At 41.0% G+C, this 26,357-nt stretch overlaps 13 protein-coding genes across 13 annotated transcripts; 7 read left to right on the plus strand and 6 right to left on the minus strand.

The window, feature by feature from the left end:
• Nucleotides 1-2,950: 2,950 nt before the first annotated feature.
• Nucleotides 2,951-4,374, plus strand: F4817DRAFT_337266 (uncharacterized protein). Its single transcript, XM_049303264.1, has one exon. The coding sequence runs from the start codon at nt 3,320-3,322 to the stop codon at nt 4,109-4,111; it is 792 nt and encodes a 263-aa protein (XP_049159058.1). The 5' UTR covers nt 2,951-3,319; the 3' UTR covers nt 4,112-4,374.
• A 1,362-nt stretch (nt 4,375-5,736) lies between these two features.
• On the plus strand, nt 5,737-7,586 carry F4817DRAFT_315802 (DUF567-domain-containing protein; the record flags this gene model as incomplete). Its single annotated transcript, XM_049300589.1, has 2 exons — nt 5,737-6,061; nt 7,315-7,586. The coding sequence occupies 2 exons, from the start codon at nt 5,737-5,739 to the stop codon at nt 7,584-7,586; spliced, it is 597 nt and encodes a 198-aa protein (XP_049159059.1).
• A 513-nt stretch (nt 7,587-8,099) lies between these two features.
• Nucleotides 8,100-9,444, minus strand: F4817DRAFT_358666 (S-adenosyl-L-methionine-dependent methyltransferase; the record flags this gene model as incomplete). Its single annotated transcript, XM_049306057.1, has 2 exons — nt 8,100-9,127; nt 9,177-9,444. 2 exons carry the CDS (start codon nt 9,442-9,444, stop codon nt 8,100-8,102), a joined length of 1,296 nt encoding a protein of 431 aa, XP_049159060.1.
• Nucleotides 9,445-9,694: 250 nt separating this feature from the next.
• F4817DRAFT_337271 (cytochrome P450) lies at nt 9,695-11,663 on the minus strand. The gene is made up of 7 exons (XM_049303265.1): nt 11,437-11,663; nt 11,257-11,385; nt 11,105-11,201; nt 10,985-11,053; nt 10,329-10,928; nt 10,048-10,282; nt 9,695-9,995 (listed from the first exon to the last, which is right to left on the minus strand). The coding sequence occupies exons 1-7, from the start codon at nt 11,620-11,622 to the stop codon at nt 9,791-9,793; spliced, it is 1,521 nt and encodes a 506-aa protein (XP_049159061.1). The 5' UTR covers nt 11,623-11,663; the 3' UTR covers nt 9,695-9,790.
• A 229-nt stretch (nt 11,664-11,892) lies between these two features.
• Nucleotides 11,893-13,430, plus strand: F4817DRAFT_105531 (membrane bound O-acyl transferase family-domain-containing protein). The gene is made up of 3 exons (XM_049297395.1): nt 11,893-12,684; nt 12,744-12,830; nt 12,945-13,430. The coding sequence occupies exons 1-3, from the start codon at nt 11,974-11,976 to the stop codon at nt 13,389-13,391; spliced, it is 1,245 nt and encodes a 414-aa protein (XP_049159062.1). The 5' UTR covers nt 11,893-11,973; the 3' UTR covers nt 13,392-13,430.
• F4817DRAFT_105522 (microsomal dipeptidase) lies at nt 13,430-15,058 on the minus strand. Its single transcript, XM_049297394.1, has 3 exons — nt 14,640-15,058; nt 14,408-14,567; nt 13,430-14,351 (listed from the first exon to the last, which is right to left on the minus strand). Exons 1-3 carry the CDS (start codon nt 14,872-14,874, stop codon nt 13,469-13,471), a joined length of 1,278 nt encoding a protein of 425 aa, XP_049159063.1. The 5' UTR covers nt 14,875-15,058; the 3' UTR covers nt 13,430-13,468.
• On the minus strand, nt 14,919-17,126 carry F4817DRAFT_337274 (major facilitator superfamily MFS_1). Its single transcript, XM_049303266.1, has one exon. It carries the CDS (start codon nt 16,930-16,932, stop codon nt 15,244-15,246), a length of 1,689 nt encoding a protein of 562 aa, XP_049159064.1. The 5' UTR covers nt 16,933-17,126; the 3' UTR covers nt 14,919-15,243.
• A 51-nt stretch (nt 17,127-17,177) lies between these two features.
• Nucleotides 17,178-18,730, minus strand: F4817DRAFT_337275 (uncharacterized protein). The gene is made up of 2 exons (XM_049303267.1): nt 18,250-18,730; nt 17,178-18,191 (listed from the first exon to the last, which is right to left on the minus strand). The coding sequence occupies exons 1-2, from the start codon at nt 18,669-18,671 to the stop codon at nt 17,633-17,635; spliced, it is 981 nt and encodes a 326-aa protein (XP_049159065.1). The 5' UTR covers nt 18,672-18,730; the 3' UTR covers nt 17,178-17,632.
• A 183-nt stretch (nt 18,731-18,913) lies between these two features.
• On the plus strand, nt 18,914-20,104 carry F4817DRAFT_105574 (thioredoxin reductase). The gene is made up of 2 exons (XM_049297396.1): nt 18,914-19,404; nt 19,472-20,104. Exons 1-2 carry the CDS (start codon nt 19,004-19,006, stop codon nt 20,007-20,009), a joined length of 939 nt encoding a protein of 312 aa, XP_049159066.1. The 5' UTR covers nt 18,914-19,003; the 3' UTR covers nt 20,010-20,104.
• A 12-nt stretch (nt 20,105-20,116) lies between these two features.
• F4817DRAFT_337277 (uncharacterized protein) lies at nt 20,117-22,137 on the plus strand. Its single transcript, XM_049303268.1, has 4 exons — nt 20,117-20,660; nt 20,721-20,837; nt 20,920-21,296; nt 21,351-22,137. Exons 1-4 carry the CDS (start codon nt 20,199-20,201, stop codon nt 21,808-21,810), a joined length of 1,416 nt encoding a protein of 471 aa, XP_049159067.1. The 5' UTR covers nt 20,117-20,198; the 3' UTR covers nt 21,811-22,137.
• Nucleotides 22,138-22,446: 309 nt separating this feature from the next.
• Nucleotides 22,447-23,818, plus strand: F4817DRAFT_337279 (S-adenosyl-L-methionine-dependent methyltransferase). Its single transcript, XM_049303269.1, has one exon. It carries the CDS (start codon nt 22,846-22,848, stop codon nt 23,671-23,673), a length of 828 nt encoding a protein of 275 aa, XP_049159068.1. The 5' UTR covers nt 22,447-22,845; the 3' UTR covers nt 23,674-23,818.
• On the minus strand, nt 23,819-24,996 carry F4817DRAFT_337280 (S-adenosyl-L-methionine-dependent methyltransferase). The gene is made up of 3 exons (XM_049303270.1): nt 24,714-24,996; nt 24,097-24,630; nt 23,819-24,029 (listed from the first exon to the last, which is right to left on the minus strand). The coding sequence occupies exons 1-3, from the start codon at nt 24,880-24,882 to the stop codon at nt 23,902-23,904; spliced, it is 831 nt and encodes a 276-aa protein (XP_049159069.1). The 5' UTR covers nt 24,883-24,996; the 3' UTR covers nt 23,819-23,901.
• On the plus strand, nt 24,997-26,155 carry F4817DRAFT_337282 (S-adenosyl-L-methionine-dependent methyltransferase). Its single transcript, XM_049303271.1, has one exon. The coding sequence runs from the start codon at nt 25,272-25,274 to the stop codon at nt 26,109-26,111; it is 840 nt and encodes a 279-aa protein (XP_049159070.1). The 5' UTR covers nt 24,997-25,271; the 3' UTR covers nt 26,112-26,155.
• Nucleotides 26,156-26,357: the final 202 nt, after the last annotated feature.

A 26,357-nucleotide genomic window follows, 5' to 3' on the forward strand; every position in this document is an offset into this window, starting at 1 on the left:
ATTAAATTTTAACGTTAATAAAACTTTACGAGTTTACATTTACTTTATTAATTAAAGTTTACCCGAGATTTTTAAATGCGGTTAATTAAAAAATATAATTTATTAAACATTATTACGTTATATTTAAAATTTAAAACTTAAAAAATTATTTATAAATTTAAACATAAGAAAAATTATAAAAAATAAATATAAATATTAACAATGTGTTTAAATGTATTAATTAATTTATTTTTATTATAATTTAATTTGTAAAATGTTTTAAAATATTTTTTTAAACATTTAATAAATTTTAAAAAAAATTATTAACGATTTTTTAAAATTAAAAAATTATAAAAACGGTGTTTTTTAAATTATTTATAATTATTTATAATAATATTATCCATTAAAATATTTTATAATTATAACGCATTTAATGAAAAAATTATAACATTTTTAATAATATTAATGGGATATTATTACGTAAGGATAATCACGTGGCAACACGTGATTATTTTTTACATAAAAGGTAATTTTTTTTAAATAACATTTACACATTATTTTAAATGACTTTAAACTTAAATTCGTTTTATAAACGGGTTACGTTTACCCACGTTTATTAACGTTATAAACGCCACGTAACGCATGGCTTATGTAATTATATTTGTGGGTTACAAGTAAAGCGTTTTACAAATTTAAGTTTAAAATTACTTTAAATTTGTAAAAAACATTTGGTATAAAATTGTTAATAAAAAATAAAAAATAACGTTTTTAATAATTTAATAAATTATAATAACGTATAAAAAAGCTTTTTTTTTAATAATTTAATATTATTATTAATTTTTTTTTATTTTTTTAGTTTTTTTTTATATTTATATAACGTTACGTTATTATATATTAAACTTTAACGTTAAAAAAAACATTTAATAAAAAAATAAAAAAAAATTAACATAATTAATAATATAATTAATAAATTAATTAATAACATAATACCACGTATAAAATATTTTTTATTTTAACTTTAATTTAATAATATTATTATTTAAACTTTTTTTTTATATATTTATATAATTTTATTTTTTTAAATATTATGTTTTAACGCGTGTTATAACGCGTATTATAATTAATGCGTTATAATTAATACGTTATAATTAATGCGTTACGACCGATATAATTAATATAATTAATATAACCGATATTACGGTTAATATTATAATTAATTTTAATTTAAAATACGTATGTTTAATCGATAAATTTAATAATAAAATTAATAAAAACGCGTTAATATTATAATAATTATAATAATAATTTTAATAATTTTTTATATTATAAATTTAATTTTTAAAAAAATAAATTTTAATAAAACTTTAAATTAAAAATTTAATATTATTTTAAAAATTGTTTTAAAGTTATGATTAATTAAAAAATGATATGGTTAAAAAAGTATAACTTTTTAAATTAATTTAAATTTTTGGTTTAAAGTTATTTAAAATTTATTTTAATAAATTTAAACCATAAATTTAAAATCGTTTATACGGTTATATTTTTTTTAACTATAAAACTTTTTAATTAATTATAATTTTAACATAATTTTAAAAACAATTTTAAATTTTTAATTTAAAATAATTTAAACGATTTTTACCATAATTAATTATTTAATATTAAAAATATAATATTAAAATAATATTAAAAACAATAATATTAATACGTTTAAAATAAGTTTTAATTAATTTAAAACATTTATTAACTTTATTAATAATAAATATACGTGTTTTAAGTTTTTTAAAATAATAATTAACCGTAATATCGGTTATAATACCGGTTATAACACCGGTCGTAACATTTTTAAAAATATATTACGTTAAAGTTTATAACATTATAACGTAATATTATACAAGTATGTAAAATAATTAAAAAGTTTAAACAATTAAATTAAAAACTTTAAATTATAAAAATAAAAAATATTTTAAACGTAATTATAAATATAAACACGTGGTTATAAGTATAAACGCGTAAATGTAAATATTAATATAACATTTTTACATGTTTTTAAACGTTAAAACTTACGATATTATAACGTAATACCGTACGAATATATAAAAAAAATAAAAAAGTAAAAAAAGTAAAATATTAACTTTAAATCATAAAAATAAAAGTTATTTCGTACGTTATTATTAAATATTAAATTATCGTAAATATAAAGTTTAATTTTTAAAAAGATTATTTTAATTATGGTTAAATATATTAAACATGTTTTAAACTAAAATTTGTTAAAACTTTAGTTTTATATTACTTTTTTAAACTTTAAATCCATAAATACAATGACACGGGCCAGGCGTTACGTGGCGTTTATGGTAAACGCAACCCGTTAATTTAACAAATTTTAATTTAAATTTACTAAAATAACCTAAAATAACCCACACACATAATTCGTAATTTTTACAACATTAATCAATTAATATAACAATAACATTAAACAATCATTATAATAACAATTATTGCAATAATTTCATTTTATATTATGTTTTTTTTTTTTATTTAATATACACCGTTATTTTATTTTATACATTAACAAATATTTTAAAAAAAAATTTTATAAAAAAAATATATGTTATAATTATAACGTATATAACATTTATATAAACATTAAAAACATTATAATAAAAAAAATAATAATAAAATTAAAAATAATTTTATTTATTATAATATATTTATAAATATAAACATTTTAAAACGTAAATATAAAATTATAAACGAAAAATGATTTATTAACTTTAAATTAACTTTAATTAATTTAAATTATAATAAAAATTCTTTTTATAAACAAGTTATATTTAAACTTATTTACATGTTAAAGTATTATAAACCATAAATATAACATAGTTTAAGTTTATAAACAACTTTTAAACTATCGGTTTTAATTTTTAACGTATTTAATTAAAAAGCTTCGCCGGCAAAGCTTTCCAATTAACACAACTCGTTGTGTTACAGGGTATTTTTTAACTTAAACTTCGAAGCCATGTAAAACAGTTGCTTAAGCATAGAACAAAGTATATTACCTGTTTCCGATACTTACCTGACATATTTAAAGCTCCGCAATCATCTGTCTACAATTCTAAGGCTTCTCAAACTATTATCGGCGTGCAATCAACCCCATCTTGCTTTCCTCAATCAACAAGTGTAAAGCAACGGGACTTTATAAAATACTTGCCCCTAGTCCTTCGCTGTCCCCTAACTTCTCAACCACTATTTCAGTACTACCCGCCACGACACCTACCACCTACAACCACCAGTAGCACCCTAGTATTACTGCCTATACACTATCGCCAGCTGAAACTACATCATGGACGAATTATATTACGATACCTTCGGCTGGGATTATGATGTTGATCAGGAGGATTCAAACGTCGTGGACCACCTGCGTACCTGCTCTATCTACGACGTACCGTGCGATAGTTGCAGGGAATTGGATGCACTCTGTTATACATGTATGGCGAAGCTGAAGCGCCATGCCTGTCAGTGCCGGCGTAATACGCGACAAGCAAAGAAGGCCTCCCAGGAGAAAACAATAACGACCTGTTTTACCGATCACAAAGCTTCTACCGACTTTGAGGCCCAACCATTCAAGAGGTCCCTCGGCATCGCAGCCCCTCCACTAAGCAGCAGGCATGAATTCAGATCTCGTCTTTCGATGCCTGATAACGCTCTAGATCAATATTGGAGACTACAAACCCACCAAACCCTTTCCGCCGGGAACTACAGTATGGTGCAGATTTACGAGGAATATCACTTTACTGAACTCAACGATAAGTCTGACACATACGAGCCTCATTTTCTACCGGTTGGTGTATTCCTTAAGCCGCCCGTCGCCGATTACGTCTCCAATATTATAATAAGGCGATCAAGGCTGGTGCAATTGCCGTATATCACGTGTCAAGGGATTGGACGTACTGTATATACGCTTTCATACATGCGTAGTACTACACACGCGATCGGAGTCTGGGCAAGTTGCGAGGACGATTCCTGGCTGAGGATTAAGGACTGGTTTGAGAAGAAGAGGAGACTGGTCAAGACGGAAGGGGTGATTGGGGCTCTATTCGGAATTTGGAAACTTACTCAGTTCGATGTCGACTAAAGGCCAAGGTTGAACTAGAGCTATCTTATAACAACAACACCTAACACTCAACCCCAGGCACGGGATCCCTCCTATATAACGAGCTGTAATGAAATAGCCCCAGTATGAAGGGTCTGCTTCCCAAGTTCATTTCTAAAACTTCGAGCCGAGACGTGGAAGACGGAGCCTTCTCAGAAGTTTGTCCTTCAAAAAATGGGTAGTACCGGTAGGAAATAAATCAACGAGACCAATAATATATATATATATATATATATATATAAAAGGGGGGGGGTGGGGGGAGTTATCCAGCTGCATTAATACTAGCAGCCTACGACTGCAACCTTCTAGCTTCTTTAATATAACTTATACGTAATTTCGTCAATAAATATTGGAAAAATAATCGGGCTTCAGATATTACTTTCTATTGTATTACGTTCCATAATATCGCAAAGGAATTTAAATTTTAATAGGATATTGTGAGGTTATTATAAGTAAAAGCATAGGTACTAAGAAGTGTTAAACCATTTCTAGCAGGTGATGCTACTTGCTCAAAAAAACTAAGGTGCATTTAGCATCACTCTTAAGGAAAGGGGAGCAAGGTCGTTTATAAGAATAATTGACACTCTCAATGGTGATTTGACGGCAAGCAATAAGCGCATAAAGCCTACATCCTTAAACAATGTTCTATTCGGGTAAAAACATCTTAATTGCTCAACATAAGAATGGGCGATTAAAAGCGGCAACACGAAAAGTAAAATACCATGCATGAATTTCATAACGCACAGGCTAAGTCCATTTGCCAACAACCGGATCTTGTAGTGACTGGAGTATGGCTATCCAACCTAAAATTCAGGTTCTGGCGATGCTGGATTAATATTCTTTGCGAGATGAAGGACTTCTAAAGTACCTTTTTGTCTGTTATTTCTTCTAGAAGCCGGGGAATGAAAAGAATGAGGCTGGCCTCATCTTGAAATCTAATCCAACTTTTATTCTATTGGCGCTATCGAAAATCCTCCTCGCCCCTCACTTAGTGATCACTTAGTGACACCGAATTCCAAACGAATTTCTGATGCTTCAGTCATTGATAACTTGACTAAAACCGGGGTCTTGTCCTTGGCAAGTATAGTACTTTAACCGGTATACCAATACGAATATAAACACGAAATTTATAGCTGTAGTACTACATAGAGCTGAGCTACACATGCAGGGCATCTTAGAGAACTACCCAATAAGGAAATCTCTAGCGGAAAATGACCATTAGCATGCTGATCCCAACCGCCTTGCTGAGCTCAGATGCGTTTTTGTGAAAGTGGGACAGCTTAGCAGGCAGCTCAGCCGTACAGCGGATCGACAAGGGCTGTGGTATTAATTCAAACTACCAATTGGTGGACCGACGTAGCTCATAGCTATCTTCAGAGGTGATTGACCATGGATCATCATCACATAGGACTTATACGGCGTATTAGAAATTAAGAAATTAATAGCTATCCTGCCACCTTACTAAGGGTATAAAAGCTTATATACCTCCCATGGACGTATTTTATGATATAGTCTAGATTCATCCTCTTTGTTCTCAATCCAGGCCTAGCCAACCAGTCCCAATCTCCTCAACTCAAACTTCATCGACTTTCCAATCAAACCTCAAAATGGGAAACCCACCGCAACTACCTCCCTTTCCTCGACAGATAGGCATAGTTCCGCATTTCTTCGCTAGGCAATCCGAAACGTTAATTCTAAAAGAAAAATGCTTGTCGCTATCGGGAAACAGCTTCGACGTCAGCCTCCCGAACGGTCAGCCCATCTTCAAAGTAAAGGGCGAGTCCCTCTCGTTCTCCAGCCGCATGAACATCACAGATACAAGCGGAAACTTCCTGTTCTGTATCCGCAAGAAGCACTTGAGCATACACACGACGTACTACGCCGAAAATTCCAATGGCGACGAGATCTTCGAAGTGAGGAGTAAATTTAGGTGTAAGTTTGCCATTCTGACGCCATCTACGGTTGACCAGATAAGGTACTATGCCAAAATAAAAAAAATAATCGCATATTAAACTAAAGTTAATAAAAGATCACTTGCCACAATTTAAAAAATATTAAATGTATATTTTTAAGCTTTATTACGGTTTATTATTATAAAAATATTGATTTAATTAATATAATATAAAAAATTAACCAATTAAATTAAAAGATTTAATTATTAATTTAATTTTTAATTATTACCGATATTTATAAATTTAAATAACTTTATAATTTTAATAATTATAACATTATAATTGGTATTATTTTATAACTTTAATTAAAACGAAAATAATTATTTAAATTATATATTTATATAATATATTATTATTAAAATATTTAAAATTTTTTAAAAACAATTATTTTAAAAAATATCACGTATACGTACAAATTATAAGTCTTTAAAATAATAGGTATTTAAATATAAAACAGTTTTTTACTTTTTTTAAAATGCGCGTTTTTTTATATATTAATTAAATTTTACACCGTTTATTTAATAATATTTTTATTTTTATCTTTATTTTTATTTTTACACCACATTTTTATTACAGTTTTATATTTAATTTAATTTAATTTAAATAACGATATAATAATTATTTATATATATTACTTTTATTTGGTTACATATATTAATTAAAAATTAAACGGTTACATATAATTATTTTAAAATAAAAAAATTAAAAACAAAGTTTTTTTAAATAATTTTTAATATATGTTAATTAATTGGCCAATTAAAAAGTTATATTATATAAAATTATTTAATTAATATTTTTTAAAATAATTATTTTTAAAATATTTTAAATATTTTAATAATAATATATTATATAAATATATAACTTAAATAATTATTTTCGTTTTAATTAAAGTTATAAAATAATATTAATTATAATATTATAATTATTATAATTATAAAATTATTTAAATATATAAATAAATAAAAATTAAAATAAACATATTTTTTTAAAACATATTATATATAACATTATAATGTATATATTTAAAAAAAATAATCTTTTTTTCCCATATAAAAATATAAAATACTATAATAATTCGAGCTAATTGCGCTAACTTATAGCTAACTACTCTTTTAAGCTAAGCTTACGGATTTTTTTCATTTTGGCATAATACCTTATCTGGTCAACCGTACCATCCCTGTCTGCTACTAGGATACCAGGATGACATTAGACAATTAACATGAGACATTATAGTGGGCGGCTCTAAGTTTATTGGTACATTTACTTCGGCCTCTGGTCAGCAGGAGGAGCTAGTGATGAAGGGTGACTGGACCGATACGACAGCCGATATTACGGACAAGGCCACCGGCCAAACCGTCGCGTCCGTTTACCGTGATCGCTGGAATGCGCGGGAGTTCCTAGCCGACCAGCAGACTTATAACGTTACTATCGCGCCGAACGTCGACATGGCTATCGTTGTCGCAATGTGCATCTGCCTAGACATGAAGAGGAATGAAGCTCCGTAGGGAGGATATATATGCGTTTAATGTTTGTACATTGGTTTAGAATTTGGAATTTGGTTATGACAAATATAAGCGGTGTTAATACCTTGGAGCGTTTTACCTATACGTTTTCAGGGGAATTTCGCGGGCGTGAGTTTTAATCTTTTTAGGGGAAGTTAATACTGATCTAGTACGGCTAGGTATCTTAATTCTAAGATGAGTTCCCTACGAGACTGCCTCAAATTCACCCACTTAGGCATAAACGCAGAGGGAAAACCACCAATCTGCCGCCCAAACCCAAACTAACTACCTACATAGGTACCTAGGTAGGCATCTTTGACAATATCCCTTCGCTTTATTCAGCCATCCTTTCTTCCTAAAAACGAGGTCAAAACGAGGTCGTAACTAGCAAGGTCATATGGGGTAAGCACCACTACGAACCCAATGTACGATGCACCTAGAGCGAGGGAACTGAACGGCCAACTTTGAGTAGAGTGAGCATACGTTAAAAATCAAAGTTGCCTTAACTAGGTATACTTAATATTCGACTTTACCATCTTTGAAAGCGGGCCTGAAATCGATGGCCTTTACCCAAGCCCTCCTTAGATCCCAGACTTTATCTAGTCTCCATCCGGAGACCCGAGCCAGGTTCTCCCACTGCTCTATCGTTCTCTCTCGACCACCGGCAGTCATCATCATATTTATATCCCCATATAAGCTCAATCGATTGGAATGTTCAGAGGATACAACCGATTCTAGGATAATCAATCTGCTACCGGGCTCTAGTACGATGCTTTCTCGGATATTTCTGAGAATCGCCGTGGCTTGGTTGTCATCCCAATCGTGGAGGCACCACTTCATAGTGTATATCGAACATATTGGAACAGACTTGAAAAAGTCTCCCGTAACAAGGTTTCCGCTGACACGGTCTCCGATATCCGAATATTGACCGCCTTGATGGAAAAAGGGGCGAACGTGATTAATGACTGGAGCGAGATCGAAAATTCCGCCCTGCATTGTTGGATATTTACGCAACAAGCCGGCCATGAACCCCCCGCCACCACCCCCAACGTCCATGACGAGAGTCTCGGCAACCTCATACCATGGATAGTCTTCAAGGATTCCGGGCATCTGAGCTGAGGCACCTCCGCTAAGGGTGCGATGCAACTCCGGTAACCAGCCCTGCTCGCGGAAGAAGTGAAACATGTCCTTATCGGTGTCAAAATGAATTTGGGCTGCTGTCCTGATTGCATCTTCCTTAACAGAACTCGGAATGCCCCGGGCGATATCGTAGAATTGATTTCCGTACAGGGTCGCCCAATTATGCCATTGAGTCCAGTGATGTGATCTCACAAGTGAAGAAGCAGCATTGTTCGAGTAGCAGCCGGTAGAGCTATCGAAGGCAAATATGCCTTCGCTATAAAGCATGCGCATAACTTGAACAAGCCTATCTTCGCGTGCGTGTGTTGCTCTTGCAAGCTGGTTAAGTGTCCTCGGGCCTTTCTCCAACTCGTCTGCGATGCCTCTCTCCACCACCGTCGCAAGACATTTGGACCTGACATAACCTGCAATTTATAAGCATATGATGTAGCAGATGGTGGAAAGTATATATACCCAAGAAGTGGTCTGCCAGGATGAGTACTGGGGGTTCGAGAAGCATTCGTAGTTCATGTAGGAGGTCAATGGCTCGAGCGGCCAGCCTCAAGTCTTCTCGATCGGGAAGAAGGTGATCATGGTGAAGAGCCTCTGTTAAAGAAGGACCAAGGGACTTTAACTTATCTAAATGATGGGCAAGGTGAGTGTTAAGGCTAGCAAGAGATCCAGTGACGCCTGGTACGTCTTTTGTCTCCTGACTAGGCTCTGAGTGGATTTGATCCGTCATGTTTGGGGTGCTGTTAGATCGTGTCGATGTCTAGAAGTAAACTAAAGGATATCATATAACTAAAACCAAAACGATTCGATATATATAACCTCCAACTCTCAAAGGAGAACCCTCCTTATAACGTGGTATTAACATTTGTAGTTCGCGCCCCGATCGGTGACCTTCGGCAGGGCCAGGTTGTGCATACATACATGTAACCCTACATACAAAGGTTTAGCCCTAGACCTTTTCGTATTGCGGCTTATGGGTGTTTCTTCGGCTTTTAATATTATGTATTGTGCTGGTTACCTAGGTACATGTAGGAGGTAGATAGACGCACTACCTACCTAAAGCATCAGCGGAATAACTAAGTTGTCTTGCGTCGCCTTCTAAGAAGCACCCTTTGCTCCATATTTGGAACGAACTGCCCTTCAATCTGAACCCTAGCTGGGCTACCGTGCTGCTTCCTGTCCCAATTTATTTCGTATTCGATTAGAAGCTTCGATATCACCAATTTTATCAACTTGACGGCAAAGAAACGTCCAGGACACACATGGTTACCATATCCCCACCTACAAAGTAATTAGCCAACTATTTTTCTTGTCGATGGAAGGAGACACGGACGGTAGGTTCGACATATCTACTGATGAAGCGGCCCACCTCTTCTCGCTATCATCGGAAGCTGTATCAGTTGAGCATTTTCTTGCAAAGCGAAATCCATAAAAGTTCAATGGATCCTCAATCTCGTTTTGTTCACGTTGAATGGCCATTGCAGGAAACCCGAAGCGCGAACCGACTGGCAGAGTCAACCCATCTGAGAATCGAAACGGGCTATCAAGGACGGTCCGTACGCAAGTAACTAGGCTGATTAGCGACAGTGCGTAGAAGTTGAAAAGGGAGTTTACTTGATCCAGTGGGGAAGAGCCGATTCGTTTCACGGATGTAACTATCTTGGAGGACTAGACTGTTGTCCATCTTGTCACACCAGCCGTGTTGATTCATGGCTTTAATAGCTTCTTCCCGAATATGCTTGATATCCTCCGGACGTGATAGAAGTTGATAAACAATCTCAGTTATCATTCCCCCGGGTGCAGAACTAGCAGCCCATAGGTTATGGAGTAGTTCCTTTAAAAACCGATCCTCATCAAGAGATTCTAAGTCCTGAGGTAAAAGATCTAAATTCCACCGAATTGCGTCAATGTTGTTTGCCTGGTGAAGCCCCCGGTGGTCCTTTAACCTCTTCCTAACAACTGGACGTAGAATGTCCATACAATGTCGAAGTCTGCGTCTGTGAAGAAGGCTTAAAGGCCGGGCGAAGAAACTGCGAAAGCGGCCCAACGGCAAATTTGAGATTACCAGAGCTGTGACAAATATGGATTCTAGGAAATCCGTCGATCGTCTGATGAACCTCTCGTTGCGGCACAACTCCTCACCGATTAACACCCGCGTTACTGTTCTATGCGCTACTTCACCAAAGAAAGCTGTTGCCTTGACTTCTTGCCATTCTAGGTATGCCGTCAGTTCTTCTCCAAGCTCAAAAGGCTTTGGATGAATTATTTACCTGTACTAGACCCAAGCAGCTTTTCGAACGAATAGTCGATTTCCCTCACGATTAGCGGCGTTAATGTTTCTGCACAGGTAAGCTCAACTACCCAAGACATGGTAGAATGTGCATGCTTACGGATTCGAGGGTTCAACCCCCTTTTTATGACATCCACCATCATCTGTGAAGAGTTGGCAGTATACAGGTCACCGGCGCTTACCTGTAGATGCAGAGACTACTTTCGTTAGGACTAGGTATGCCTTTCCATAAAATGGGGGGTTGATAAATACATTACTAATGCTCTCGAAGAAGCTGAGGTGGCGCCAACTGGCTCCTCTGATGTCTTTCAGATATTTTGGTGGCATTACAATGAAATCATTTGCCCACCACCGTACAACAAAAGGCTCCCTCCCTTTAACCTATAGACAAGTGTTATGAATAAATTCCCCTAGAATGTAGTCTTAACACACCTCGTCGTATCCAATCTGGACAACTTCGTGAATAGGTTTTCTACTAAATATCACCGGGGTATATCTCTTGAAACTTCTGTATATTGGATCCGAGCTTCTTGATGTCCAGAGTAGTAACAAGACAGCGAGAATGCCGCAAATGAGACTAAGACGAACCACGGCCGACTCATTGTGAGGTAACTCCATTATAAAACAATGTCCATGGACTAATCCGTGTGTACCTAAGGTATACGGTGCTATTCGAAGCACACACTCCTAGGTGGCTAGCAATATATAATGAATAATACATAGCCTGTTTCGTTTCGGGCAGCTTACGGGAAGTATGTGAAGCGAGGGTGGCCGGGGAAATGGGGCGCGGTCGGGCACCGAAAGGTCAGTATTGTCAGAATGAGGCTACCATTCCTTAAAGATTTTGTGATTATAAGTTATTCTTTTTCATCCAAGTATCCAGGCCATCATTATTTCATCTACGTATCTGTATACTTGTTCTTTTCTTTATATCACACATTCCAACATATCCTGTACCCCTGAAGTGACATGGGGTCTGTTTTCCCCAACACCGAGTTAAAGGAACCTGATTCCTCGATCTTTCCACACGTGCTACTATGGATTTGCCAGATAGTTGCGCTCACATGTCCCCCATTTCGTGGCCGAAGATTGTGTTTTGCGTCACTCATCATCGCCCTGGCTACTTACTGCAACGCTCACCCACACTTTACTAATGATTTTGGGTTAGCGCAGCCCTTTTCTCTTGCTTGGTCATTCTACATGGCCGTATTGTCCAAGCTTATGTTCTCTGGACCCTGTGGCCCCGAAGAGAGGTTTTGGAGAGCTAATGGACCTACGCGGGAGGCACAGGCATATTCGGCCTTTGGATGGAAGAAGATGCGGTGGGCGGCAGTCCTGATGTTCAATCAACGTGGTATTAGGTGGAATCACCAAGTTAAGAATATACCGGGGTCGCCGAAGATGACTCGATCACAGTTTCTAGCCGCTCAGCTCGGGAAATTCATCGGATGCCTCTGCATGGCGGATCTTTTGTTCGAAATTCATCGAAGATTGAATTTAACTAGTCCTGACGGTCAAGCTGGACACATAAATAGTAAACACTTGACCATTAAACACCATGATTGGCGCTGGAGTCTAGCAAAGACCTTTTCATTTGCATTCCTACCATACTTTATGTTGAGTATGCAGTATGCGCAAGGGGCATTTATCTTCGTCTTATTCAAACTAAGCAAAGCAGAGGTAATTGTAAAGCAATGTGTCTTAGCAAGCTTCTACCGCTAATACAATTATTCTCCCAGGACTGGCCGCCGGCTTTCGGGGCTATGCAGAACCTGGTCACTGTACGGCGATTTTGGGGGAGTTTTTGGCATCAGCAATTAAGACATGTAAGTAAACGGAATCGCGCTTCTCCCTACCACCTTACCAGTTGGGGTGACTTTGTCTGCTGAGGGCCCAACTTGTACTTCATATAAGATCCATACTGACTGCACGGTTCGTAGATGTTCACGTCGTATACTGACGTCTTCGCGGATTCCTTCGGTATCCGACGGGGCACCAACCTCTCTTCCTATACCAAACTCTACCTCGCTTTCTTGATCTCGGGATGTTTTCACGCCTTAGGGCAACTTCATCTTCCTCGTCCATCAGACGTCACCTCAAGAGAATGTTCTATTGGATTTCTCTTGTTCTTTCTGTGGCAGGCCGTTGCGATTACTGTTGAGGATATTACGATATGGGCTATGCATAGAAATAGTGCGAGCGAGAGTAAAGGGAGGGTTCCGAAATATTACAGCATAGTGGGTTATGTCTGGGTGTTTTTGTCTATGTGGTGGAGTCTACCCCTGGTAGGTGATGCCGTACTTAAGCTTCGGGTCGGCACTGGATCTTTTCTGCCCTTCCCGCTCACAAGGCCATTTGTCGAAGCTTACGTACCGGTTCCACCATGAAAGTCGAGGTAAGGGTAAGGGAATGATCAAAATATTAAATCAAGAAATGTGTGTTGAACTAGAGTGCTGGCTAAGTCTCAGAAAAAAGGCTTTACATCGTCCTCCAGAGGATGAACCATGATCATTGACGCAGCAACAACTTCCACTCGATCCAACACTCTAATAAGATTAAGACCCATCACACCTAGTATATCGTCCCTTCGAAGTCCTCGTAATTGTAATTCTTTGACGAGATTTGGATATTTCGAAACATCTTCTAGACCCCTAGGACTTGATGCCATGCCGTCAAAATCAGACCCAATCCCAACATGTCGATATCCTATCATGCTACCGATATATTGAATATGGTCGGCGACCGAACTTAATGTAGCCTTCGTGGGATCATTCTCTAAGAACGAAGGATAGAATGTTACCATTATGATACCGTCGTTTTTCTTAAGAGACCAGAGTATATCATCTGGAACATTTCGAGTATGAGTGCATCTCGTGTATGCGTTTGAGTGGGAGAAAATGATAGGTGCAGTTGATATATCCAGAGCATCACGCTGTGTTTTAAAGCTTGTATGTGATAGATCCACAATCATTCCAAGGCGGTTCATTTCTTTTACCATCTTTTTCCCAGCCTCTGACAGACCGCCATGAAGTGGTGTCAAAGGTTCTTCGCTATCCGCATAGGCATTATGGCAAGTATGAGTAAGGGTTGCGTACCTAACGCCCAAGGAATAGTACATGCGTAATATGCTTGCACTATTGCCAAGTTGATGCAAACCTTCAACACCTAGTAGCGAAGCTATTTGTGAACCAGAACGAAATATCCTTCGAATGTCGTTACTTGAAGACGCATGCGCCAGAAAGTTGGGATACTCTTTCACTAATCGATGAACAAGATCAATCTGTTGCAAAGTATCATGTACAATTTCTCTGTAAACGCCGTCCGAGTAATTTCCATGTTCACTTGGACTAATACGCTGTTAGGGATGACATAGGGTGCTTACATCTGGGATAGGGAGAAGTACCACTCCACATATACACTCCAAAACTGACCTCGTAGATTTCCCGTTCGGAGACGAGGGAAGTCAACCTGCCCATAAAGTTTTCGACTTTGACTGAAGTTTTGTTGATATATGTGATTGTTGTAGAAGGCTCTGATCCATATTGGAAAATCATTGTGGCCATCTAGTAATGGGAAATGTCAACACTTTAAAAGGAACTCTTATGTGAATGTGTTGTTAATGCTAATAAACTGACCAATTAAAGGGGCCATGTCGAATAAATCCTCGGTGCCACATTGCTCCAGAACAAAAGTCTCTGGGCGACGGAGAAAGAAAGCTAGAAACACTAGGGATATGAGGGAAACAGCTATAGTGTATTTAATCCTCCTGGGAAAATCCCAACACACTCGCCGTGTCTGGCTTTCGCTCTGCTTGATACAGTCTTCGTAAGTCGAGGAACACGAGGGAAAAGACATTTTGGCATGTCCCATATCAAGATCAATGGTTTGGGGAATTGGGATTTGAAACGAGGCTCCCCATATGTGCTTTAGCTATATACATATTTTGGAAAAGAAAAAGCAAAGAGAACGCTTGTTCCGGGGTTTAAAGGTGTTTTTTATCATCGGGCCCCGGCGTTCCAGGTAGCTGAGGTATCGTGATACCATCAATTATTACTAGAGCGAAGCCTACATTAATTGGTCAATATTTTCAAAAAGGGACCAGCGTCAAAGCCGTTCCACTCCTTTATGCCCCGTAATCATGTATTAATTACACGTAATTATATGATAAGTACATTGCTGCTTCTGAAGTCGTGTTTATTAAGCGACGGCAACTACACAATTTTGATCGTGGCATCTATATTACTGCTGGGTAACCGGCAATCCTTTCTCCTGCTTTTTTTCCTCCATTCCGAAATCGGTTTCTAATTCCATGCTGAGTACCAAGTCTTTCTCGATGAACACTAAGATGAATGCAAGGGCAGCGATTCCAGCGGCAACTTGCCATAATGTTTTCAACGCAGATGCATATACGCTGTGCACCTGTATCATCGTCTGGTCAGGAAGTTGGGTGATTGCGCCTGTACCTGCAAAGCCGTATGCTGCACCATTGCGGAGCTGGAGGCGGATGGCCTCATCTTGGACCCAGTGAAGATTCTGATCAATGCGTGCATTGAAAATGATTGACGGGAGAGTAATCCCCCAAACGAAACCAAAGTTACGAACAAAATTAAACGTGCCTGTCGCTGTGGCCGCGTATGTCTCGGGTAGAGAGGCTTGGATAACAGGGAGAATACTGATCAGAGTACAGCCAGCACCAACTGAAAGGATAAGCTGGAAAAAGACCCATTCCACTGTAGGAGAACTGGCGTCCAAGATAGATAGCAGTCCACAGGCTACGGATGTAGATGCAAACCCAACCCAATGGATCGGCTTGTACTTGCCGAATTTTGACATTATCCCACCTGTTACAACCGCCAAAGGAACATAAAATATGCTGAAGGGAAGGACATCGACTCCTGATGTCAGAGGCGATGCAGCTTTGAGGGTTTGAAAGTAGATGGGAAGAAAGTACACCACCCATTCTAGCAACCCGCAAGCGACGAAGGTCAAAAAAAGACAAACAACAGAAGTCCGATTTCCAAACAGCAGCGGTGGCATGCTCGGCTCCTTGCAAGCGGGGGAGGCCTGATGGATGTGAAAAAGGGCCCAACCGCTGAAACCAAGAACCAGAGGCACAATGATATGCCAAGATGACCAGGGGTACAGTGTTCCACCCATGATGAGCCCAAAAAGGACCGCGATGATGGAGGCGACAAAGATAAGATTACCGAGAAAGTCAACGCGCGCTAACTTCTTCGCCCATGTAGGCTCTCGCTTATGTTTCAATCTGAGGAACGGAACCATTATGAACAGAGCTATGCCTGAGAAAGGGAGGTTAATAAAAAATACCCAGCGCCACGAAGATTGCCCTAGGGCGCCACCTAGAACAGGTCCAATGATAGTCGCTATTGTTGCGATTGTAATTCGGAAGCCAAGGAACTTGGATCTCTCCCGAACTGGCACGAGATCGCAGATAATCAAGTCATTTAGCACGAATATGCCTCCACCGCCAAGTCCGGTGACGACCCTTGATGCTATTAGCATGGCAGAGCTGACCGAGGCGCCAGCAAGAGCATTGCCAATGGAAAAGAGTATCACAGATATGATCATTGGCATTCGGCGACCGAAGATGTTGGACGTCTGTCCGACGAACGGCATCACGGCTGTCGAAGCGAGGACATACGTGTTCGCCAGCCAGACATACTGTTGCTCTCCATGAATCGCAGCTGTGATCTTAGGGAGTGCGGTGGTAATTATGGTGGCGTCTAAGGCAGTCGTAAAATCAACCAAGCAACCAGATAGGATGATGAGCCAGAACCGCAAGCCTCTTGAAGTTTTAGGCGTAAGTTCTACAACCGGGACAGGAGACGGGTTTTCGGCTAGGGAGTCTATGGCCGAAACCTGTACCGCCGAATCTAGGGGCTCGTCATTTTTCAGTTCATTAGCCATGGGCGCGTAACTTAAAATGCGAATATGTCCCTAGGAGTAAAGGTCAAGTCGTAGTTTTCAAGTGGTTGGGATGGAATATTTTAGAAAGAAAAAAAAACTTGATAACTAATGGGGCTGACACCCGAGGAGTGAATTGTAGATGATTTCAGAATACTAGCATAAACCCCGAGAAACAAAGATCTATCATTATAAGGTGGACTGAGGTGGTAAGAATCACTCCCTAAGTCGCCTGTTATGAGGGTTCAGGCCGTGGTACATTGCCTCGCCTATGCAACTGGAACCTGCCACCGCCACGGCTACCGGTCGGGTTCCGAGCTTCAAAATGATGAAATTATGCCCACGCGGTGTAACATAGGTTAGGTAGGCATGATCCATTGGATGCTGAATCAATTGTTTGTAAATATACATGTGTTAGGTGGCCTGGAAACTCTGTTCTCCTGTAATTATTCGTGCATAGCGCGTTCTCACGACCTCAACACAATCAATCAGACCATCTGGAATTTGATACCAATACTGCTTCATCTTAACGTTCTAATAGTACGCTCGCCAGGTACATGCGCTTATTTGACCTAGATTGGCCTGAAAAAGTCGCTGAGGTCCAGTAATCAATCAACTACAAGTAATCATAAACAAAAGGGAAATAGAATCGATTATACCTCGATAAAGAAAGCTACTTGACAGGATACCTCCACCCCATCGGTTAGAAAATGCAAGGTTGACCGGCGTCCTCGGCTTGAATCTGCGCACAGACTGCCGCTGCTGCTGCCGAACCAGAGAATAGGGACTGTGGAATGATCTTGATAGGGGACGCTCCATCCCCACTCACAAAGACACCCTTTCTTGTCGTTTCTAGGAAGATAGGTTTGCTTACGGGATCTCCCATCGGAGTCATTTCGAGTCCAAGTTGTTTATGGAAGTCCCCCTTCGGCTCTGTTTTAGGCTTGTGTCCCAGGAATCCCTCGGTAGCCTTTTCGCCTCCTTCGAAATGGATTATGACATCTGCAAACCCTGGTCCTTTCTCAAACCTTGTGATACTCCTGTTGTCTACTTTGAACAACTGGTTTGATCTTTGAGCTTCTTGAATAGCATGCTCTAACTCGTGAGAGCCGTGCGTATAGATTGTGATAGACTTTGCGAACCGGGATGCCGTTCTAGCAGCGTGCAAGATGGCAGGAGCGCTGGTTAGGTCTGGAAGAGCCAAAATCCCGGCCGTCGAGACACCTTTTGCTTCATATCCTTTACAGAAGAAGCAGTGGTATCTGGGGTTAACTTAGCAAAACGCCGCTCTGTACATCAGAAGTAACCAGTAAGACTCACATTCCCTTAGCCCAACACTCCGCGTAACCTTCTATATCGGGAAAGACATCACGGACGCCGTTAGCAAGGATGATTTTCCTTCCAAACCAAGATCCACCATTTCGGTCCGTGGCCCTGAATGTTTGCTGAGTGGCGGTGCTCTTGACTTCCTCGAGAGATACAACTTCGACCTTTTGAAAGTTAATAGTTGAGTAGTATTCCAAGATGTTCTTCTTCGCTGCAGCCCGAAAGTCTTGCGGGTCTTCATGATCCCATGTTAGAACATTGTACATATGTGGGCTCGGAGCATTTCGATAGACCTGTGAGTCAAGAACGACTGCGGTGTGTTGCTGCCTAGCCAGTGTGAGAGCGGCTGCAAGTCCGGATATTCCTCCACCTACGATCAGAGCATCAAAGACTTTCGATGAATCAGTTGACGCCATATTGTTGTAGTAAGAGACGTAATTGGGCTTGAATCAATTAAATCTTCGGCAATTGGTAGGTTCACTAGGTATGTATATCATAGAAATATTAAATCGAACTACTTGTTTTACAATTTGTGCCCGGGAGCCGTTAGTGGATACTCCCGTCGCAGCACCGTCTAAGTGGGCCCAAATATCCGGTGACCGATCCGCTCCGCTTCATTCTTCCCGGTTTGGTGGGGCTACCAAAGAGTCCGGGGCAACTTCGCTCAACTATCAGTAATCCAAAGCAGTAGTGCGTGACTGTTTCCATAATTTTTTCGACTGTCAACTCCATTATCATCCTGTCGAAAATGGCCCAAGAACAAAAGACTTACGACGTTATTATTATCGGTGGGAGCCATGCCGGCCTTTCAGCGGCTCTTACGTTATACCGTGCCCTGCATACTTGCCTGATATTCGACGATGGTACTCCTCGCAATGCCCTTTCTGCCCAGACCCGCCTCACGTCTGGATGGGAGAATCAAAACCCGGGTAGCTTTAGGGAAGCATCGCGCAAAGAACTTCGAGAGACAGGTCTCGTTGAATTTATTTTCTCTCGCGCGATCCACGCTAAGAAAGTACTGGATGATGTTTTCGAGGTCATAGATGAAGCCGGTGGTAAATGGACATCTCGGAAGATTTTACTAGCAACTGGAGTCATTGAAAAATATCCAGATATCCCTGGCTACGCAGATCATTATGGGACTACCATGTAAGTCATTCACATAGCCTTAGAGGGTCCCTAGATGTTGGATATTGACCCCGGCACTCATATCTAGCTTCAATTGCATGTTCTGCTATGGGTACGAGCAGCGTGGCGCCACGACCGCCGGGCTGCTTGCGGTAGGCTTGCTTTCTAACCACGCGCACGCCCTCACAAACGCCCGCGATGCTCTTAAGTTCGCAGACACTGTCACAATATACACGGATGACAACCAGCCATTGGCAGCTGAGATATTGGCTAAACTCGACAGCGGGCTACATGTAGATAACAGGAAAGTGAAACAGCTACACGGTGGTCGTGATGGAAGCGGGCTGGTAATCGAATTCGACAGCGGCGAGCAAGAAAGTCACGCTTTTATCGTACATAAACCAGACCTGGAGTTAGATAGCACATTGCCCCTACAGTTAGGCTGCGAACTTTCTCCTGGCATTGGTGTCACGGTTAACCCACCCTTTAACTCCACCACCATTCAGGGAGTGTTCGCTGCTGGCGACTGCTGTTCACCATTGCGAAATATTCCAAATGCCATGAGCATGGGATCATATGCTGGGTGTGGGTTAGCAAGAAGCATACCACGGGTTGCGAACAAATAACAGGATCCAAGTGTCAATGGTAGATATTAGGCTAATTTGTGGGAACTATAAACAATTATTCGCAAATAGAATGGTGATGACTTTGATTATTATGTCTACGTACGGGACAACTAGAAATAACCTAAAGGGTCGCGTGTACTATTTTCATTTTCAGCTAGAGCGGGGCTAGGTGCGAATATTGCTTCATTCATGTGGCTGCAAGCAATCCTGACATTACAGGATTATACCATACAGAACGTGAGTTTTCTTGCGCTGGCTGATATCTCAGCCGGGCACCGAAATGCGGCGAAGCAAAGGCTTTCTTCCCCCAATCCCGGCCCCAATCGAAAGGTGACCGTAGTGACACAGCATAAGATATCCGTCACATTCACTCTGTACAAGAAACAATTGCTTTTCAAGCTGCTCAACCCTATTTTATTGCTCAATAACCACACATCGTACATTCCACTACCTGCTATTATAATCAAGAGGGGATCGTCGAGGAAAATTGACATCATGTTCAAAGCAACGAACAGTCATCAGTTGATGATTGTCATTTTCCCAGTTGTAGCAGTACTCGTTGCGACAGTTTGTGTCGTTTTGCGGTTCCGTGCGAGGCAGTTACAGCAGCTAAAACTCATGTGGGACGACTGGCTATGTCTTACCTCACTTGTAAGTGTTCACGTCCTGTGTGATTTTTGAATATGTACCTAGGTATTTACTATTCCGCAGGTATTGACATGGGCATTCCAAGGAGTCAACCTCGCGGCTGTCTTTGTGGGAGGTGCCGGCCTTCCAATGTCAACAGTTATTAGCACCAACCCGAATGCGTTGGCGACGTTCCTCAAGGTACAATAAATCACATTGATCATACTTGACCTTAAGTAATGAAGGTTGCATCTGACGAATTATCTGTTTTTTTCCCTTCTAGATTGTCCTCGCGAACTTCTCGTTATGGATTGTGACTGTGACTATCGTCCAACTCTCCATTCTGTCCTTCTATGTCCGAATTTTCGGGGTTCATGCTCCCTTCCGTCGAATCTGTTACGTTTTTATTGCTCTCATTGCGGCGTTCGGTATTGCTGGTTTCTTCTCAGAAGTCTTTTCCTGCCTACCTGTCAGCAAAACGTGGAATCCGTCAGAACCAGGCCACTGCGTTTCCTCAAAGCCATACTGTACCTCCATTGGACTGATACACTGCCTGTTCGACTTGGCCATCCTCGTTCTTCCTTTGCCTCTGATCTGGAACCTCCAGGTAGCGACACGAAGCAAGATTGTCATATCCGTTCTGCTGACGCTGGGCCTTATGTGAGTCTCACCCATTCCCTTAACTTCTCGTGGTCGGGCCTAATAGTGTACTAGAGCTACAATAATATCTCTGTTAAAAATAAGCTGCTTGATTGATCTAAGCGGAATTCCTCCCGAGGATGTAACTGGCAACCTGTGGCTGACAATTCTACTCCAAACCCTAGAACTTCCTATAGGTATCGTTTGCTGTTGCGTCCCCATCTTAAAGCCCGCGGTAGCAGGTATTTCACCGCTATTCCGATCCATGGCCAGTCGCCTGTTGACCTACACGCAAAGGAGTCGCAGTACGGCGAATAGGTCACAAAGATCGGATTTGGAGTCTAAATACCGCCAAGATTCGACTGTTGGCTTCAGTCGTCTTGAAGATACATCCAGCCAGATTGAGCTAGGCAGCCTAGGCAATAAGTTATCTATTCAGGCAGAGGGACACGAAATGACATCAACCCTAGGAACAAACCCCAAGCACGAAAGAGCTATTAACGTTACAAACTCCTATACGGTTAGCAAACAATGAAGAGATGCGGCTACAGGGACAGTGCGTGTTGCTGGCGTATTAGGTACTTTATGTCTTCCATGACGCTACTGGTGGCTATAATGATATGTTGGGCAAAGCTTATAATCGTGTCTGAGAGGTGAAGATAGGCAGTGACGGTGGCTTGGGTGGAGGAATTTCTTCATAGGATTGTATTATTTTCCGCGCTTATCACTCGGGTAGCTAGTATCGACGTAAAGTCAACATTTAATCTCCCTCCATTTGGCCGCTCAAAGCGCCTGACTTAAGTCATTAATTATGTACTACCCAGGTACTTATATTAAGTGTTTTGTAGATATAGGAGGTAGGTGGTGTTTGGAGATCCAAAATACTTATATGTATCAGGGGCTATAATTACCTAGGTACCTACATAATCACCCGGATTAGAAGCACCCCTGGCGGAGCTGCACAATAGCCCAAGTTTACGTTCATAGTAAAAGCCGAACGAAAAGATAATTTGAAACTTTAGAATGCACCCAATAAAATTGCTTTAGGAAATATCCCTCGTCAACTCGGGCACTCCCCTAGGTAAGGCACCTTAGGTACCTGAGGTAGTTAAGTAAAAAAGAAACTATTAGCTAAATCGTCCCTTGCTTGATCTATCATTTTCCGGCAAGCAACGGTATAATATATACCTCGTAAACATTAACAATGAATTTTATATGTGGTTACATTACTTTCAAAATTGCAGCAGTTTCATTGGTCCTTTAAAAGGTGCATACGGACCAACAGGTACGTTGTGGGATTGAGAAACCGGATGCCGCCCCCGCCTAGAATGTGAGGTTGTTGTAGGCTTGTAGCTATCCCGCTACCATATCGGGCGCCGACAGGCTCTTTATTCCTGTTTTAATAGACGAGGCTGCGTAGCTACCTTGTTGCTCAAAATTGAGTAAATATATTAAAACCTCCCTTTCCCCTATCTCATTCCTCGTTGGGAATCACTCCACCTCAAATCTCTTTCTTCTATCCATAAAGTCCTCATCATTCATATCCTGACTACCACATTCGACTCTAACAATGGCGTTCCAACCGAAACAAATTACCCACTATCAGGCCGAGCATCTGGCTGAGCTTCAGGGAGGTGTCAGCGAGACTTCCATCAAGTATTGTCTGGATCTAATCCCTGCCATCTCCGAGGGCGCCGTGATCCACGACAATGCCTGCGGCTCCGGTGCTGTTACAGAGACCATCATGAGCATGAACCCTTCCAACATTCACATCGACGCCACCGATATTAATCCCGAATTCGTGAAGGGCTGCGCGGCAGTAGCGGACAAGAACGGGTGGCCCGTTACCGCTGCCGTCATGTCAGCTCAACAACTTACGTTTCCTGACGATCACTTCACCCACTCCATAACTAGCTTCGCCTTCCACTGCATCGGCGACCAGAACGCAGCTGCAAAACATATCTACCGCACACTTAAGCCGGGTGGTACTGCTGTTGCTACTGTCTGGATATTCATGCCTCATGTCGAGGCCCTGCAACACGCACACTGGCGCACGCGAGGCAAGGATGCCCCTATGCCTGTTCTTCTTCCCCTAGAGCATTACGATGAAGGCGATTTGCGAACGGCGCTCCAGGCTGGTGGATTCAAGAACGAGAATATTACCTGCTCGAATAAGGAATGCTACTTGACGGTACCCGATCTCAAGAGATGGGCGCAGCTGGCGTGGAGCTACTTAGGTAACGTACCAGGTGGATGGACCCAGAACGACGAGGATAAGTGGGATGAGGCCCTCGAGGATATCGTGGAGCAGCTGACGAGTGGTGACGGGATCTCGAAGAATGAGAAGGGCGAGACTTTACTTAAGATGGTCGCTTGTGTTGCTGTCGCTAAGAAGTAGACAACTTCACGTAGTGTGCCATGTCGTGTCTGCACTACGTACTACTTGTCTGATTCGGAGATAGCACAGAATAGGATTTGTTCAAACTATTTTAGTATACCTCTATAGTATACCTAATATATACGAGTCTGTTCGGATATTTTGTAGTTCACAATCATAAACAGACTAGTCAATCTTTTGTCGATATGTCTGACTATAACGCTACCCGGCCATCAAGAGAACTGCAAGTTAACTTCTAACAGGCTGTCGAGCCCACACTGCCACCATTTTCACATGAACTCCTCTGTCTTCTAACTCTCTCTCAACCTCATCCCGCAACGCCCTAAACTCTCCATCCAGACTTTTGCTAGTGTTCCCTAAGTCTATTAGATATATGGATATATATTTTTGGACACTTATTATAGAATTCCGTCGAATACTCACCATGCAGGAAAGCCCAAACACCTTTCAGTGCTGACAGTAAGTGTGACGAGCCCTTCTCAGCCAGGGTCGCGTCATGGCATACGGTTCCATATGGAATACTAAAGGCCCTTTCTTGCACGTCTTCTAAGCCTTCATCCTCTAAGTAACCTTTCAACGACTTGCCGAAGTCACTTCCCACCCCAATGGTGTCGAAGAAGGTCTTCATCAGTGTCTCATATTTCTGCATAGCTGGGCCATTTGGGGATTCGCAAGTAAAATCGGCTTCGATCAGTTCAATCCAACCGCCCGGCTTGATTAAGTTTACAAGTTTGGCCACGCAATCTTTGACGGGGGTCTGCCCCGCCCCAACGAGTGTCAGTCGCTGGTGCACGTAATCGAAGCTTGATGCCCACTCGCGTGGCCAGTCTTGAGTTATTGATTGAACTTGCAAAGAAACCCCTGGGTGGTCCTTGGGAAAGAAAGCAGCATTGATATCCGTCCCCACGTACGTGTGGGATGTATCAAGGGATTCCTGCAGCTCCCGCAGCCACAAGCCTGTTGAACACATCATGAATTAATTTGGTACTCCTGCTTCTGACTGGGTACTCTAAATACAAGATGTTAGAGTCGAAACTCACCATCAGCTGTCCCGGAGTCGAGGATGCGAAGATGGCTGGAGAAATCAACTGGTGCTAGTACCAATGTGCCCATAGAAGCTTTCAGTACAGCATGTTGATCGGCCAGTCTCTGTAGTTCGCCCTCGTTTCCTTCTAGAACATATTGTTCTTGGGCCCCGGGAGTTCCCATGGTGTGAAAGGATATATGATAGAGTGGATTGGCGACAGCGGGAACAAGATATTTCCGGGAATTGACGGGCCGTTTCTTTAGTGGTACTGGACGAAATATAGATAAAGTCTCACCATTCAAATTTAGGTAATTTATGATCGGAAGCCGGCTGACAGGCGTAGGCCGGATCCCGGGAAGTTACTATTATACGTTTACAAGCCAAAGGCGAAAACGCTGACATTGTTACGAGATTACCTCAATTTGGTATCGACTACCTTAGTATGAAGGGCATCGTAAATATATTTGAACAAGTGTAAATTCGTGAACGAAAGCCTTGTTCTTCTATATCTTGGAATCGTCAACCGAATATCCATTGGCGGTTTCTGGCGTGCCTATTCCATTTCGGAACCATGTCATTCGATTTTGTACCTAGTCAAGCCATCACAAAAGATGTTGATCTTTATGCCGAAATTACCTCGAACTCTACTTTGGATGTTTTCTCTAAAGTATTGGATTCTCAGGCACTAGCTAGACCGGGAATTCGCATCCATGACAACGGATGCGGAGCTGGTGAAGTCACCTCTGTGATTATGAGTTCCCCCCATTCCCCCGATATATTCATCGAAGCCACCGACATCGATGAATCTTACCTACAGCGGCTCCGGGGCCATGCCCTCCAGAACAAGTGGCCCGTAAATGTCACCGCCATGAAGGCCGAAGATCTTACATTCGCAAGCGAGAGCTTCGATATCTCGGTCGCGAACTTTCTGCTCTTTATGACACAAGATGATGGGGTTACGGCACTTCGACACATGCATAGGACGCTGAAGGAGGGCGGCGCTGCAATCTTTACGTCCTGGGCTCACCTGCCACACAGTGAGACGGTCAAGGCCGCACACCTCGCAACCCGGGGCGTTGATGCACCCCCGCTGCGAGAGTACCCACCGCAGTGGCAACTGGGGTCGCATATGGGGAACATCGCTGCTCTCTCGGGATTTGAGAATGAGAAGATCGAGCAGAAGTCAGTGAAGGTATACATCAACGTGGAGGACACAGAGCGCCTGGCACAGGTCATGTGGAGTTTCCTTGGACGCCCGGCTTCGGGATGGCTAGAATCAGATGAAGAGAACTGGGACAGGGCAATAGAGACCATCCGGAAGAGTTTCCTCGAAGACAAAGGGTATACGATGTCAGAGTCTGGTCAGCTGAAGATTGAGCTAGTAGCTAACGCTATTATCGCCCGTAAATAGTCCCGTAAATAGTCACATGCAAATTCCGACTATTCTCCCTGCAACCAAGTTCAACTTCTGTCGCGGCTTAATACCAGAAAATTGCCAAGGTGCCAATTTCGGGACGCGAGGGCTGTGTACGTATATACACTATACAAACTAACCGCCCAAGTACTCACACATCCTGCAAAAGTTCTTATTGGCCGGGCCTATCTCCGAAGCAAGGGGAACATTACCGGTCATTAACTAATATTATCGGGCCCCGAA

This window comes from Daldinia loculata (genome assembly GCF_022478755.1).
Source record: "Daldinia loculata strain CBS 113971 unplaced genomic scaffold F4817scaffold_24, whole genome shotgun sequence".
NCBI classification, from domain to species: domain Eukaryota; kingdom Fungi; phylum Ascomycota; class Sordariomycetes; order Xylariales; family Hypoxylaceae; genus Daldinia; species Daldinia loculata.

Coding starts and splice junctions, on each gene's coding strand:
- F4817DRAFT_337277 (XM_049303268.1), top strand. CDS start 20,199: ATGTGGCTGCAAGCAATCCTGACATTACAGGATTATACCATACAGAAC. Junction 20,661..20,720: donor GGCTATGTCTTACCTCACTT/GTAAGTGTTCAC, acceptor ACTATTCCGCAG/GTATTGACATGGGCATTCCA. Junction 20,838..20,919: donor CGTTGGCGACGTTCCTCAAG/GTACAATAAATC, acceptor TTTCCCTTCTAG/ATTGTCCTCGCGAACTTCTC.
- F4817DRAFT_337271 (XM_049303265.1), bottom strand. CDS start 11,622: ATGGAGTTACCTCACAATGAGTCGGCCGTGGTTCGTCTTAGTCTCATT. Junction 11,202..11,256: donor TCTTCGAGAGCATTAGTAAT/GTATTTATCAAC, acceptor TAACGAAAGTAG/TCTCTGCATCTACAGGTAAG. Junction 10,283..10,328: donor GCTCTTCCCCACTGGATCAA/GTAAACTCCCTT, acceptor TAATCAGCCTAG/TTACTTGCGTACGGACCGTC.
- F4817DRAFT_337266 (XM_049303264.1), top strand. CDS start 3,320: ATGGACGAATTATATTACGATACCTTCGGCTGGGATTATGATGTTGAT.
- F4817DRAFT_337282 (XM_049303271.1), top strand. CDS start 25,272: ATGTCATTCGATTTTGTACCTAGTCAAGCCATCACAAAAGATGTTGAT.
- F4817DRAFT_337275 (XM_049303267.1), bottom strand. CDS start 18,671: ATGGCGTCAACTGATTCATCGAAAGTCTTTGATGCTCTGATCGTAGGT. Junction 18,192..18,249: donor GAGTGTTGGGCTAAGGGAAT/GTGAGTCTTACT, acceptor AGTTAACCCCAG/ATACCACTGCTTCTTCTGTA.
- F4817DRAFT_337280 (XM_049303270.1), bottom strand. CDS start 24,882: ATGGGAACTCCCGGGGCCCAAGAACAATATGTTCTAGAAGGAAACGAG. Junction 24,631..24,713: donor CGACTCCGGGACAGCTGATG/GTGAGTTTCGAC, acceptor TGTGTTCAACAG/GCTTGTGGCTGCGGGAGCTG. Junction 24,030..24,096: donor TGTTTGGGCTTTCCTGCATG/GTGAGTATTCGA, acceptor TAATAGACTTAG/GGAACACTAGCAAAAGTCTG.
- F4817DRAFT_337279 (XM_049303269.1), top strand. CDS start 22,846: ATGGCGTTCCAACCGAAACAAATTACCCACTATCAGGCCGAGCATCTG.
- F4817DRAFT_105531 (XM_049297395.1), top strand. CDS start 11,974: ATGGGGTCTGTTTTCCCCAACACCGAGTTAAAGGAACCTGATTCCTCG. Junction 12,685..12,743: donor TCAAACTAAGCAAAGCAGAG/GTAATTGTAAAG, acceptor TTATTCTCCCAG/GACTGGCCGCCGGCTTTCGG. Junction 12,831..12,944: donor GGCATCAGCAATTAAGACAT/GTAAGTAAACGG, acceptor CACGGTTCGTAG/ATGTTCACGTCGTATACTGA.
- F4817DRAFT_337274 (XM_049303266.1), bottom strand. CDS start 16,932: ATGGCTAATGAACTGAAAAATGACGAGCCCCTAGATTCGGCGGTACAG.
- F4817DRAFT_105522 (XM_049297394.1), bottom strand. CDS start 14,874: ATGGGACATGCCAAAATGTCTTTTCCCTCGTGTTCCTCGACTTACGAA. Junction 14,568..14,639: donor CGACATGGCCCCTTTAATTG/GTCAGTTTATTA, acceptor TCCCATTACTAG/ATGGCCACAATGATTTTCCA. Junction 14,352..14,407: donor TGGAGTGTATATGTGGAGTG/GTACTTCTCCCT, acceptor ACAGCGTATTAG/TCCAAGTGAACATGGAAATT.
- F4817DRAFT_105574 (XM_049297396.1), top strand. CDS start 19,004: ATGGCCCAAGAACAAAAGACTTACGACGTTATTATTATCGGTGGGAGC. Junction 19,405..19,471: donor GATCATTATGGGACTACCAT/GTAAGTCATTCA, acceptor ACTCATATCTAG/CTTCAATTGCATGTTCTGCT.